The following is an 11,572-nucleotide window of genomic DNA, read 5'->3' on the forward strand; positions in this document are numbered from 1 at the left end:
AAATCTTTTTGTATTTTTGGTATATTTGTACCTTATTCTTTCTTTGTATTTGATTTTCTTTGTAATTTTGTATTTTTAGCTTTCCTTTGCATTTCTTCCTTTTGTATTATGTCTGGATTTGTTTTTGTAACTTTTAAAGTATGCATATATATACTGTATATTCCTGCGTATAAGACTACTTTTTAACCCAGGAAAATCTTCTCAAAAGTCGGGGGTTGTCTTATACGCCGTGTTGTATTTCTTATACGGCGAGTATATCCCAAACTCTATATTTTAACTGAAAAGTTGGGGGTCGTCTTATACGCCCTGTTGTCTTAAACGCCGGAATATACAGTATATATATATATAATAGTTTTCTCCAAATCTTTGAACCTTCCCCTCCATGGGTCCTGTTGTCAACCTTTTCAACTGCATACTATTCAATAGTCCATATTTTACATCCAGATCTTGGAGTTTTCGCAAACATGTTTTTCTCCAGCCCTACAGTTGCAGGTGGAGCTGCAGAAGGAGTTTAGGAACTTGCAGAAGTGGTACTTCTTCTCCGTATAATTATCAAAATGATAGAGTGTGTATTTTTTTGCTTCTACCTCTCACCAAAGATCTAGGGAGTTGTCCAAAGATCACATTTGAGTCCACTAGATTAGAAATCAGAGGAATTTGCGATGGTGTCATGCATCTGAGGCAAAAAGGTCTGGAAGATATATGCCTCCTAAGCCACCCAAAAGTTGGGTGGGCTGAGATATAGGACAGATGATAAATGGACCAGAATGAGGTTGGCTTGACTTCTCTCCACTTCAGATGTGATCCCTTTGCAGGACTCTGTTAGTAAGAAGAAAGCTATTGCATATTGCAAACACCACAACAAAAGGCTTCTAATTCTTTGTAAGGAGGTGGTCGTTCCTGGGAGGAAAAATATGGTCCTCGTTCTACTGCTTCTACTGCCGTATGGGGACTGTGGGAAACTGAAGACAAAATGCCTTTTGTCTTTGGAAAGGGATAAGATAGATTCACCTAATTATTTCAGGCCAGGAGACCACCTCATCAGTGGGGTCCTCTCTGCCACAAATACTATGTTTGATCCTTATAGCTTCAACGACTGTCCTTCCACCAGTTTTTATTGGTAAGACGTTTTGTGGGGATGGAGTTACTGCTGCTTCACTTGCTACCATTTCCATGAGATCCAGCTCATCTCCAGTTATTTTATGGTGCCTGTCTCATTATTTGGTACCTGCCTTTAAGAACATAAGAAGATCCCACTGGCAGATAAATTTGTGGGTGATTAGGCTCTCAGTGGCTACCAGTCACAATGGCTATGTTCTCCATTCACTCTCACAGGCACTATGCCTCTGGGTACCAGGAACTGAGAATCTCAAGTAGGGGAAGAGCTCTTGTGCTTCTCAGTTTTGCATGTGCATCTGGTTGTCCGCCTTGAGAACTGGATGCTGGAACAGATGAGCCTTTGGGGAGATTCTGCACGGTTCTTCTGTGAACGATGGAAGGATAAGGGTGTCTTTTTGCTTTAAGTTTAATATACAGGGGGAAATATCTACTTTCTCAAAGTGGAATTATAGTGCTTTCTGGATCTTTTAATCAGGGTCTTAGATTCCCTTTTAAACCTGGCCCTATTATTATTGATGTTGTTGTTGTTGTTTAGTCATTTAGTCATGTCCGACTCTTCGTGACCCCATGGACCAGAGCACGCCAGGCACTCCTGTCTTGCACTGCCTCCCGCAGTTTGGTCAAACTCATGTTCATAGCTTCGAGAACACTGATCCCCTTCATGGATCAATGCCTTGTCGTGGCGAAGGGGCTTGAATAACTCAGAGAAGCTATGAGCTATGCCATGCAGGGCCACCCAAGATGGGGCAGGTCATAGTGGAGAGTTTTGACTAAACGTGATAAAACTCCATGGACAAAGACAACAGGCATTATTATTATTATTATTATTATTATTATTATTATTATTATTATTTGAATATATGCTGCCCTATAGTAGTCATATACATCTTGATAAACAGTGGAAAACATCTTAATAAAAAGGGTGATAATATAGGAATAACAGCAGCAACTGTTATAAGCTATGGTAACATTGGGGAAGTTATTTTGGGCGTTATTTTAGGGGTCTTTTGTTTGTTTGTTTGTTTGTTTGTGACATTTCCATGCTGTCCTTTTAACAAGAAGTTATTCCAAGCAGCTAGCAATAAATAAGTAAATGCAAATTCAAATGAAAAATTAAAACAGACAACCATAAAGAGGACAGGGGAATATTACAGTGCTGGCATGTATATAATTTTTTTCCAGGAAGGGAACCACAATGTACTGGCAGCTCCTTTCCTTCTTGTTTGCCATTGAAGACATCAACCAGAATCAAAAGCTGTTACCCAACATCACCCTGGGCTACAGCATCCATGAGAACTTTTTTAATAGAAGGGTGACATATGATGCTTTGCTAGACATGTTGTCAATTGGGCAGCTCAACTTTCCAAACTACAGCTGTGGTAAACAGACGAACTTACTGGCTGTTCTCGAAGGGTCTGACTCTCAAAGCTCCATCCAGATTTCAAATGTGTTGGGCACCTATAAAATCCCACAGGTAGGAATGGAGAGAGGTATAATAAGATTGTGATATCAGCTGTTTTATATTCCATTTTATCCCCAGTTCAGACTCCATGAGAGTATCTGTGAGGTTTTGGTGAGTTACCCTGTCAAAAGCTTTTTGGAAAGATCAAGTCGTCTATATCAAGAACATCTCTATCTATTTACAGGTTGGTAGCCGTGTTGGTCTGAGTCAAAGCAAAATAAAAAAATTCCTTCAGTAGCACCTTAAAGACCAACTAAGTTTTTATTTTGGTATGAGCTTTCGTGTGCATGCACACTTCTTCAGATACACATCTCTATCTATCTATGTGCTTCTTGACACTCTCAAATAATTCTAATCAGATTGTGAGACAGGTTTTGCCATTCTGTAGGTGGACACCCCATTCGATATTGGGAAAAGGATTTCTTGTGCCCTGACTTTGAAAACGTCTCCATAGATGAAGTAATTTAAATGCCCATTTGTTTCTGGCTCACTAGACCTGAGGCTTCCTGTTGCATGTTCGCCTGACACATGAAACTTGAAAGTTCCTGTAGGGATTTTTCCTTCTAGAGATTAATGAGGGGCCTCCTTTTTTTTTAAAAAAAGGCATTACCTGGAATACTTCATAGGAAATCACTATTCCCACAAAAGGGTCCTTGCAATAGACCTTCCTCCTTCCTAAGACCTACCCAATCTCATGTTGGGCTTAGAAATATTTAGGCTTTGATCTGAAATCAAACAAGATTCAAATCTTCCTTCTCTTCCCAGGTCACTTATGCTTTTGTCTCCCATGTTCTGAATGATAAGAGGCAGTTTCCTTTTTTCTACCGGATGGTCCCCAAAGAAGAAGCCCTGTACCCAGGGATTGTCAAGCTGCTCCAGCACTTCAGGTGGACCTTGATTGGCCTCCTTGCACCAGACACCAACAATGGAGAGAGGTTCCTGAAGAGCTTGACGCCGGTGCTCATCAAGAGCGGTGTCTGTGTTGTCATATCACAAAGCATCCCAGGACTGAATACAAATGCGGTAAAAATGGACCGTCTTCCATTCCACAAGTGGAGGCAAGTGCATGTATTTGTTTACTATGGGGAAATGAGTTATTTCTTAGATGGACTACTCATTATACAACAGATTTTTGACAAAGTGATGAAATACATTGTTGGGAAAATCTTCATCACAACAGCTATGTGGGATGTCTCCCTGGAGCTGATGTATAATCACATATCGTTCCAATACATCCATGGTATATTTTCCTTCTTCACTGAGACAAGCAAAAGGGCAACATCCGATGGTTTTCCATCCTTTTTCTCTGGTATTAAGAAGTTTTGGGAGGGTGCTTTTAATTGTTCCTATTCAAAGCATTCATCCTCGGTGAAAGGCTGGACAAGATGCAGAGAGAGAGAGAAACTGGAGATGTTTCCCCAAGACGATCTGGAAAGAATCCTCTCTCTAGACAGCTACAGGATCTACAACACTGTCCAAGCCGTGGCTCGTGCCTTAAATGCTGCATATTCATCTAGATCTAAGCAGAGGGCTAATGAGAGAATGGGACTTCAAAGACCTCAAAGGCCACAGCCATGGCAGGTATTTTCTTTTCCTTCAACTGAGCATGGCAATCGATTGTAGTGTTACAGATGTTAAATATTTGAGGTCTTTAAGCAGAGGCTTGACAGGCATATGTCAAGAATGCTTTGATGGTGTTTCCTGCTCGGCAGGGGCTTGGACTGTATGGCCCTTGTGATCTCTTCCAACTCTATGATTCTATGATTCTATGAAATATTGTGCAGTTTGAAACGATTGGTAGCATAAGAACTGGAAACATTAATTTCCTTTTGGAAATGAATTATTGTCCTGATCTATAGAAATATTATTCAATCTTTACTCGCAGAACTCTTCATAACAGAATGAAAACATCAAATAGACATCATGTCTTGAGCACTGGCTCGGCATCTCTCTCTCTCTCTCTCTCTCTCTCTCTCTCTCTCTCTCTCTCTCCCTCTCCCTCTCCCTCTCTCCTCTGCCTTCCAGGCTGTTTGCTTTACCTTCAGGAGAGCTTCATTGACATATTGACTCAATTGAGTTTTGGAGCCAAAGACAAAAAGGCAACTCCCTTCAAAGGGGAGATGGAAAGACTATTAGCCATTTTCCATTTTAAACCTTCCTTAATACATATTCATCTTTCATTTCTGTGTAAATTAAACTAATTGTACTTAACACATAGATTTCCAGAGTCATTTTCTTGGGATTAGAATCTGGAAAACTTTGAGAATCCCTAGTTTACCCCTCAGGTAACTGCCTCCATCCTGTGTCCAATTCTCTTTCCCTGCAAGTTGGAATTATTTTTGGCAGGGGAGATGACATTGATCAGGCTGTCTCTAATCTCTGTTCCTTTGACACCCACTTGACTCTGCTCTGGCTCTCTGCTCCCTCCACCAAGCTCTTGCCTTTCCCTGTTGAAGCCCATATTAGAGATTTCATTCAGTTTGCTTTGAAAGGAGAAACGAACCTAATTCACTCTTTCCAAAACAATCGAAGAGGGCAGCATCCTTCAAAAACATGTTTACTAGGAGAAAATCACATAGAAGTACTGAAGAATTCTGAGTTTTTTATTATTATTATTTAAAAATGCTTCAGAAATGTGGAGAACTGAATTTAAGATTAGGGTGTGTGTGAGAGAGAAAATATTATGAACCAAAATTGACAAGATCCCTCCATTACTATTGAGTTTGCAACCAGTCCTAAGCAGAGGTGAACTGGGTTGTCAGTATGCTTTCCATTATTATTATTATTATTATTATTATTATTATTATTATTATTAAATTTCCAATTTTACAATTCCAAATAAACATTTTACAAATTCTAAAATATCCAATGATTTCCCTTCTTCTCTTTCCGTGGTTCATTTTACATCTCATACATCCCTGCATATTTTACTAAAACAATTCAAACCAGTTTTCCACTTTTACATCCATCAAACATTATTTATGTACGTAGTTGCATTTATCTTAATGCTGCCACCGTTTCCAGCTCTATACAGCTATTTTCCATATGTACAATAAATGCCTTCCAATAAATGCTTTCTTTCAATGTATATGTACAATAAATGCTTTCCAATAAAAGCTTTCTTTTAATGTATGTTCTTTTGCTCCCTTATTCTGCATGATAAATCTGCAAATTCTGCATATTCTGTCCACTTAAGTTGCCCATCCTCTTTAGCTGGGACCTCGCTCACTTTCCATTTATGCCCTGGCAAAACAGGAGACTCTGCTTTCCTTTATTCTAAATGCTCTCATCTTTGCTTCTGTTCCAGCTCCACCCTTTCCTCGGAAACGCCCCATTCTACAATTCTTCCATGGACAGAGTGTATTTGGATGAGAACGGGGAGCTGGCAGCCGACTTGGACATTGTGAACTGGGTGGTGTTCCCCAATAAGTCCGTCCTCAGAGTGAAGTTTGGGAGTATCGACAGACAGGGATCCCCAGACCTGAAGTGCTCCATTGACCAGGATGCCATTGTGTGGCCTGAGTGGCTCAATCAGGTGGCGGGGAGAGGGGAATCGTGCCTGTCATTTTGCTGTCTTTTCTTTAAGCCTTAATAAGTGCTCCCTGTTCTGTGGGCTGCTGCTCTCTGTTTCCTCTCAACTCCAGCATTGGGCTGTTGTTCAAGATAGTTCCTACAGCTCCTCTGCTCAGCTGGGTGCCAAAGGAGGGTTCCTGCTAAACTCTGTGTGTGGGAAAAGGGAGATTCCTTGCTTTTCTGTTCTTAAATGTATTTATATCAGTCGTGAATAGCTCATGGCCCATATACATAACTCTATTTAATGGAGGTATTTTGGTTTTTTCCTGAATTTAATCATGAATAATTCATTTAATAGACAGTGATGGGAAATGCTTAGTTTCAAGCTATAAACCGGATGCTACAGCATATGACAACATACTATGCCTCAAACAACAATTCTCATTGACACTCTTTGTCTTTGTGCCTAGACCCTTCCTACTTCCAGGTGTGTGGAAAGCTGTCGCCCTGGATCCGTCAAGGTGATTCAGGAAGGGAAGCCTCTTTGCTGTTATGAATGTCTTCCCTGTGCAGAAGGGACCATCTCCACTCAGGAAGGTGGGTGACTCCAAGGGAAAGGCTGGCCTTGGGGAAGAGAGAAGGGTTCAAGTCAGGAATCTTTCAAAGCCATTTCTGGGAAGGATCAGGCTGGTATGCTTCATGTGTGGGAGTGAACTGGGTGATTCAAATTATCATCATCATCATCAATCTGTTTTGATTATTATAGTTTACAATATTGTTCTAAAATGTATCATCATCATAATACATATATATAGTAACCTGATTGGGAAAGCTGGACATAAAAATCTCTATCACTAAAAGCCTGCCTCCCCTTTCCCACTCCTCAGCCCTATTACGCACCCTCACTCCAAAATATATATTTGATCAAATGTAAAGGAAAGAGTTCTAAACCACAGAGCATTTGGGGTTTGCCAATCAGAAGGTCGGCAGTTCGAAACCATGTGACGGGCTAAGGTCTCGTTTCTCTGTCTCAGCTTCTGTCATCCTAGCAGTTCAAAAGCACACCAGTGCAAGTAGATGGATAGGTGTCACTGCAGCAGGAAGGTAAACAGTGTTTCCATGCGCTCTGGCACTCATCATGGGGTCCCTTTGCAAAAGAAGCAGTTTAGTCATGCTGGCCACATGACCCAGAAAGCTATCTGTGGACAAACACCAGCTCCCTTAGCCTGAAGCGAGATGAACGTTGCACCCCATAGTTCCTTTTGACAGTACTTAACTGTCCCGGGGTCCTTTACCTTGTAAAGATTATTGTGGACCCAAGGAAGATATTAGACCTCTGCACAGACTCCTGATCCTCCTTTTGGCCCTGGTATAGGGGGCTCTAAGCAGCCCAACTTGCCAGAGTCCAAGCTGGGGATATCTAGCCCTGGAATCTGTTCGAAATTTCTTCAGGGGTCGAGCTAATGTTTAGAAAAACCTAATTAAATACCTGTAGTGATCTGTGGCTGTCCCAGACTGACTTGGTCTACAACTGAATCTCTCCCAAGAGACTGGATATTGCTCAGGGCTTGGCTGAATCCAGTGTAGTAGACATTACTCTCTCTCTCTCTCTCTCTCTCTCTCTCTCTCTCTCTCTCTCCCTCCCTCCCTCCCTCCCTCCCTCCCTCCCTCCCTCTCTTTCTCTTGCAGATGCAGACCATTGCCAAAAATGCCCAGGAAATCAGCATCCAAACAAGGAGCGAGATCAATGTGTGTTCAAGCATATCACCTTCCTAGCCTATGAAGAGTCTCTAGGGGTTGTCCTACTTTCCCTTGCCCTACTGGGGGCCTTAACCACAAGCTTTGTCTTAGGAATCTTCATTAAATACAAGGAGACACCCATAGTCAAAGCCAACAACCGGGACCTCTCCTACATCCTCCTCGTCTCCCTCCTGCTTTCCTTTTTGTCCTCCTTCCTGTTCATTGGGAGGCCAAGGAAAGGGACCTGCCTTCCTCGACAAATGGCCTTCAGCATCATCTTCTCTGTTGCTGTGTCTTCTTTGTTGGCAAAAACCATCACGGTGGTTCTGGCCTTCCTGGCCACCAAGCCAGGGAACACAGTGAGGAGATGGCTGGGAAAGAGTCTGGCCCACTCCATTGTCATTTCCTGCTCCTGTGTCCAAGTTGTCATCTGCATGATCTGGCTGGGGATCTCGCCACCATTCCCAGACTCTGACATGCACTCTCAGCCTGGAGAGATCATCCTGCAATGCAATGAAGGGTCTGTTACTATGTTTTATTCTGCCCTCGGCTACATGGGCTTCCTGGCTGCCATCTGCTTCACGGTGGCTTTCCTAGCCAGGAATCTGCCTGGAGCCTTCAATGAAGCCAAGCTGATCACCTTCAGCATGCTGGTCTTCTGCAGTGTTTGGGTGTCCTTTGTGCCCACCTACCTGAGCACCAAGGGGAAATACATGGTAGCCGTTCAGGTCTTCTCCATCTTGGCCTCCAGTGCTGGGCTCCTGGGCTGCATCTTCCTTCCCAAATGCTACATTATTTTACTGAGATCTGATCTGAACACAAAGGAGCACCTGATAGCAAAAACTAAGGATAGCATCTGATTCTTAAATTTTTTCCAAAAATGTAGGGAATTGTGTTCTTGAAAAATAATGTTTCAATTAAAAAAAATCATTATCCTCATTTGATCTTGTAGAACCAACCAACTTAATGGAAGTAGTTATGAAATTTGGATTTGGCTGAAATTTGTTAAAAAGACGTGGGGATTCAGGGCACAGTCCAACAATGGCTGCGTTCCTTTATCTCAGGTCGGGGACAGAGGGATGCGCTAGGGGTTGTCGCCGCGGCACTCCTTGGTGTGTGGAGTCCCGCAAGGTGCAATCCTTTCCCTGATGCTTTTTAATATCTTCATGCGCCCCCTCACCCAGATTGTCCGGAGGTTTGGGCTGGGTTGTCATCAATATGCTGATGACACCCAGATTTATCTGTTGATGGATGGCCATCCTGCTTCGGCCCTGGACACACTGACCAAGTGCTTGGAAGCTGTGGCTGGATGGCTACGTGGGAGTCGGCTGAAGCTAAATCCTTCAAAGACAGAGGTCCTCTGGTTGGGTCGGGATGACATGGGGCAGGGGGGGCCAACTTCCATCTTCCGCTGGGGCTCAATTAGTGTCAGCCCCTTCTGTCGAGAGCTTGGGTGTAACCTCGGATGCCTCCCTTTCCATGGAGGCACAGGTTGCGACCACAGCCAAGGTGGCATTTTTCCATCTCCGCTGCATTAAGCAGTTGGTCCCCTACCTTTCTCAACCTGACCTGGCCACAGTGATCCATGCGATGGTCACCTCTAGGCTTCATTATTGTAACTCGCTCTACGTGGGGCTGCCCTTGAAACTAACCCTGAAACTCCAGCGGGTGCAGAATGCCGCGGCGAGACTCCTTACGGGGTCCCAGCCACGGGATTACATTCATCCAGTGCTTTACCAGCTGCACTGGCTCTCGGTGGAGTACAGGATCAGGTTTAAGGTGCTGGTTTTGAACTTTAAAGCCTTATGTGGCTTAGGACCCTCGTACCTACGGGACCGCCTCTCCCGGTATGCCCCGCAGAGGACATTAAGGTCCACAAATAATAACATACTGTAGATCCCGAGTCACAAGGTGATTAGGCTGGCCTCGACCAGGACCAGGGCCTTCTCAGTACTGGCCCCGACCTGGTGGAATGCTCTGTCTCTGGAGACTAGGGCCCTGCGGGATTTGTCATCTTTTAGTAGGGCCTGCAAAACAGAGCTGTTCTGCTTGGCCTTTGGACTGACACAATCTAACCCTGGGGTTATCCTCCCCTAAGGTTTTATCTTATAACTAGTGGAATTCAGCCCGTTTAAAAATGGGCGCTAGAAGAAGCGGCCTGCCGGGTTGACACCCAGCAGCGCTGCACGAAGCACCGGGGGACTGGTGGCGGGGAAGGCAGGCAGGCAGACAGGCGCTTGCTCTCTTGCCTGCCTGCATTCCCCACCGCCTGTCACACGAAGATCGGCGGCCGCTGCTTGCCGGGGCTTGTCAACCCAGGGGGAGGCAAACGGCGAAACCCCCCGCCGCGCCGCAATTTGGCTCGGGGACTGGCTTGGCGGTGGGGGGAAGACTTCCCGCCACCGCCAAGCCAGTCCGCAGCGGGGGCTTTTCGCCGTTTGCCTTCCCCCGAGGGGGAGGCAAACGGCAAAAAACCCCGCCGCGCCGCAATTCGGCTCCGGGACTGGCTTGGCGGTGGCGGGAAGTCTTCCCCCCACCGCCGCACTTCGACTCGGGGACTGGCTTGGCAGCGGCGGGAAAAAGGGGAGGAATTCCCCGCTTTTTCCCGCTGCCGCGAAGCCAAAGCCGGCTTCCCTCGGCGCCCGCTGCCGCTTCGGCTTCCTCAGGGAAGGCAAGCAGGCGGGCTGTCTGCCTGCTTGCGTTCGCCGAGGAAGCGCCGTCCCATGCCGGCGGTGTGTGGCAAGGCTGCCGGGGGGAGCGCTTCTCTTCCCCGCCACCTCACCGCGCACCTCCAGCATGAGACTGGGCTTCGGAGCGGGGGTTGGCGGAGCGGCGGTTGGCTGTTGTCTGACCATAGGCAGAGATAGGCAGAGGGGTTTGGGGGGGGAGAGAGCGCGCGTCCAATCCCTGTGTCCCTGGTTGTCTCTCCGTCCAATCCCTGTGTCCCTGGCGCACATGCGCAGTAGCCCAGGGACACACGGGACAACTTGGACGCAGGGACAACTTGGACTTTATATATATAGATGGTTTTTAGCTTACTTGTAGAATATTAATTTCAAAATTGAATTTTAAAATTATATTAATTTGCATTTTAATTGAATTGTTTCTTTTATACTTGCGTTGATATTTTTGTTGTTAGCCGGCCTGAGCCCGGTCTTCACTGGGAAGGTCGGGGTATAAATATTATTATTATTATTTATTATTATTATTATTATTGATCTTAGAGATCACAGAGAATCCACATTACCAAAATTTTGTAATTGGTCGTGGAGAACGGAACGGAAAGGATGTCCACTTTCACTCCTCTTATTGATCTTAAATTTAGAAAAATAGCTGTCTAATTCTACAATGCCCTCTCTGGCGTGGGAGTCAGTATAAATGAAAATAACAAATGTAGGCCTCTATGTAGAATAAACATACCCAATGTCAGGATGCCACCAGAGGTTCCTGGCTGGTTGTCCAGGAAAGTAAAAAGACGGCCCCTGCCCCTCGCTGGGTATGCCCAAGCCTCTGCTTATTCTCTTCAGCCTCAGCAAAGTTGTTGTCAGACCATATACACAGGGACCTAGGTCCAATTTTGGCCAGAATCTTACCTGCTCAGCTGTCATCTCTAACCCCCCCACCCCCCAAAAAACAATTCAATTCCCCCCCTTGCCCTGCTGGGCTGTCTGAGCGCTGCTGGGCACTCCCACCAGGCAGTGGGACGGCAGTGGCTGGGTGGAGGCGAGGCCGCTGGCT

General features: G+C 45.1%; 1 protein-coding gene across 1 annotated transcript; it reads left to right on the forward strand.

Annotated features, from left to right (window-relative positions):
* Positions 1 to 2,314: 2,314 nt before the first annotated feature.
* Positions 2,315 to 8,694, forward strand: LOC132591790 (vomeronasal type-2 receptor 26-like). Its single transcript, XM_060272222.2, has 5 exons — positions 2,315 to 2,593; positions 3,347 to 4,162; positions 5,889 to 6,116; positions 6,565 to 6,691; positions 7,784 to 8,694. The coding sequence occupies exons 1-5, from the start codon at positions 2,315 to 2,317 to the stop codon at positions 8,692 to 8,694; spliced, it is 2,361 nt and encodes a 786-aa protein (XP_060128205.2).
* The last annotated feature ends 2,878 nt before the right edge of the window (positions 8,695 to 11,572 follow it).

Source organism: Zootoca vivipara, chromosome 2 (assembly GCF_965207765.1).
Source record: "Zootoca vivipara chromosome 2, rZooViv2.hap1.1, whole genome shotgun sequence".
Taxonomy (NCBI): Eukaryota; Metazoa; Chordata; class Lepidosauria; order Squamata; family Lacertidae; genus Zootoca; species Zootoca vivipara.

What these genes read in the sequence shown, in the direction of transcription:
- LOC132591790 (XM_060272222.2), top strand. Translation starts at nt 2,315, where the DNA reads ATGTACTGGCAGCTCCTTTCCTTCTTGTTTGCCATTGAAGACATCAAC. An exon ending in GCACCTATAAAATCCCACAG is followed by an intron (nt 2,594 to 3,346) that starts GTAGGAATGGAG and finishes TTCTCTTCCCAG; the next exon opens with GTCACTTATGCTTTTGTCTC. An exon ending in AAAGGCCACAGCCATGGCAG is followed by an intron (nt 4,163 to 5,888) that starts GTATTTTCTTTT and finishes CTTCTGTTCCAG; the next exon opens with CTCCACCCTTTCCTCGGAAA.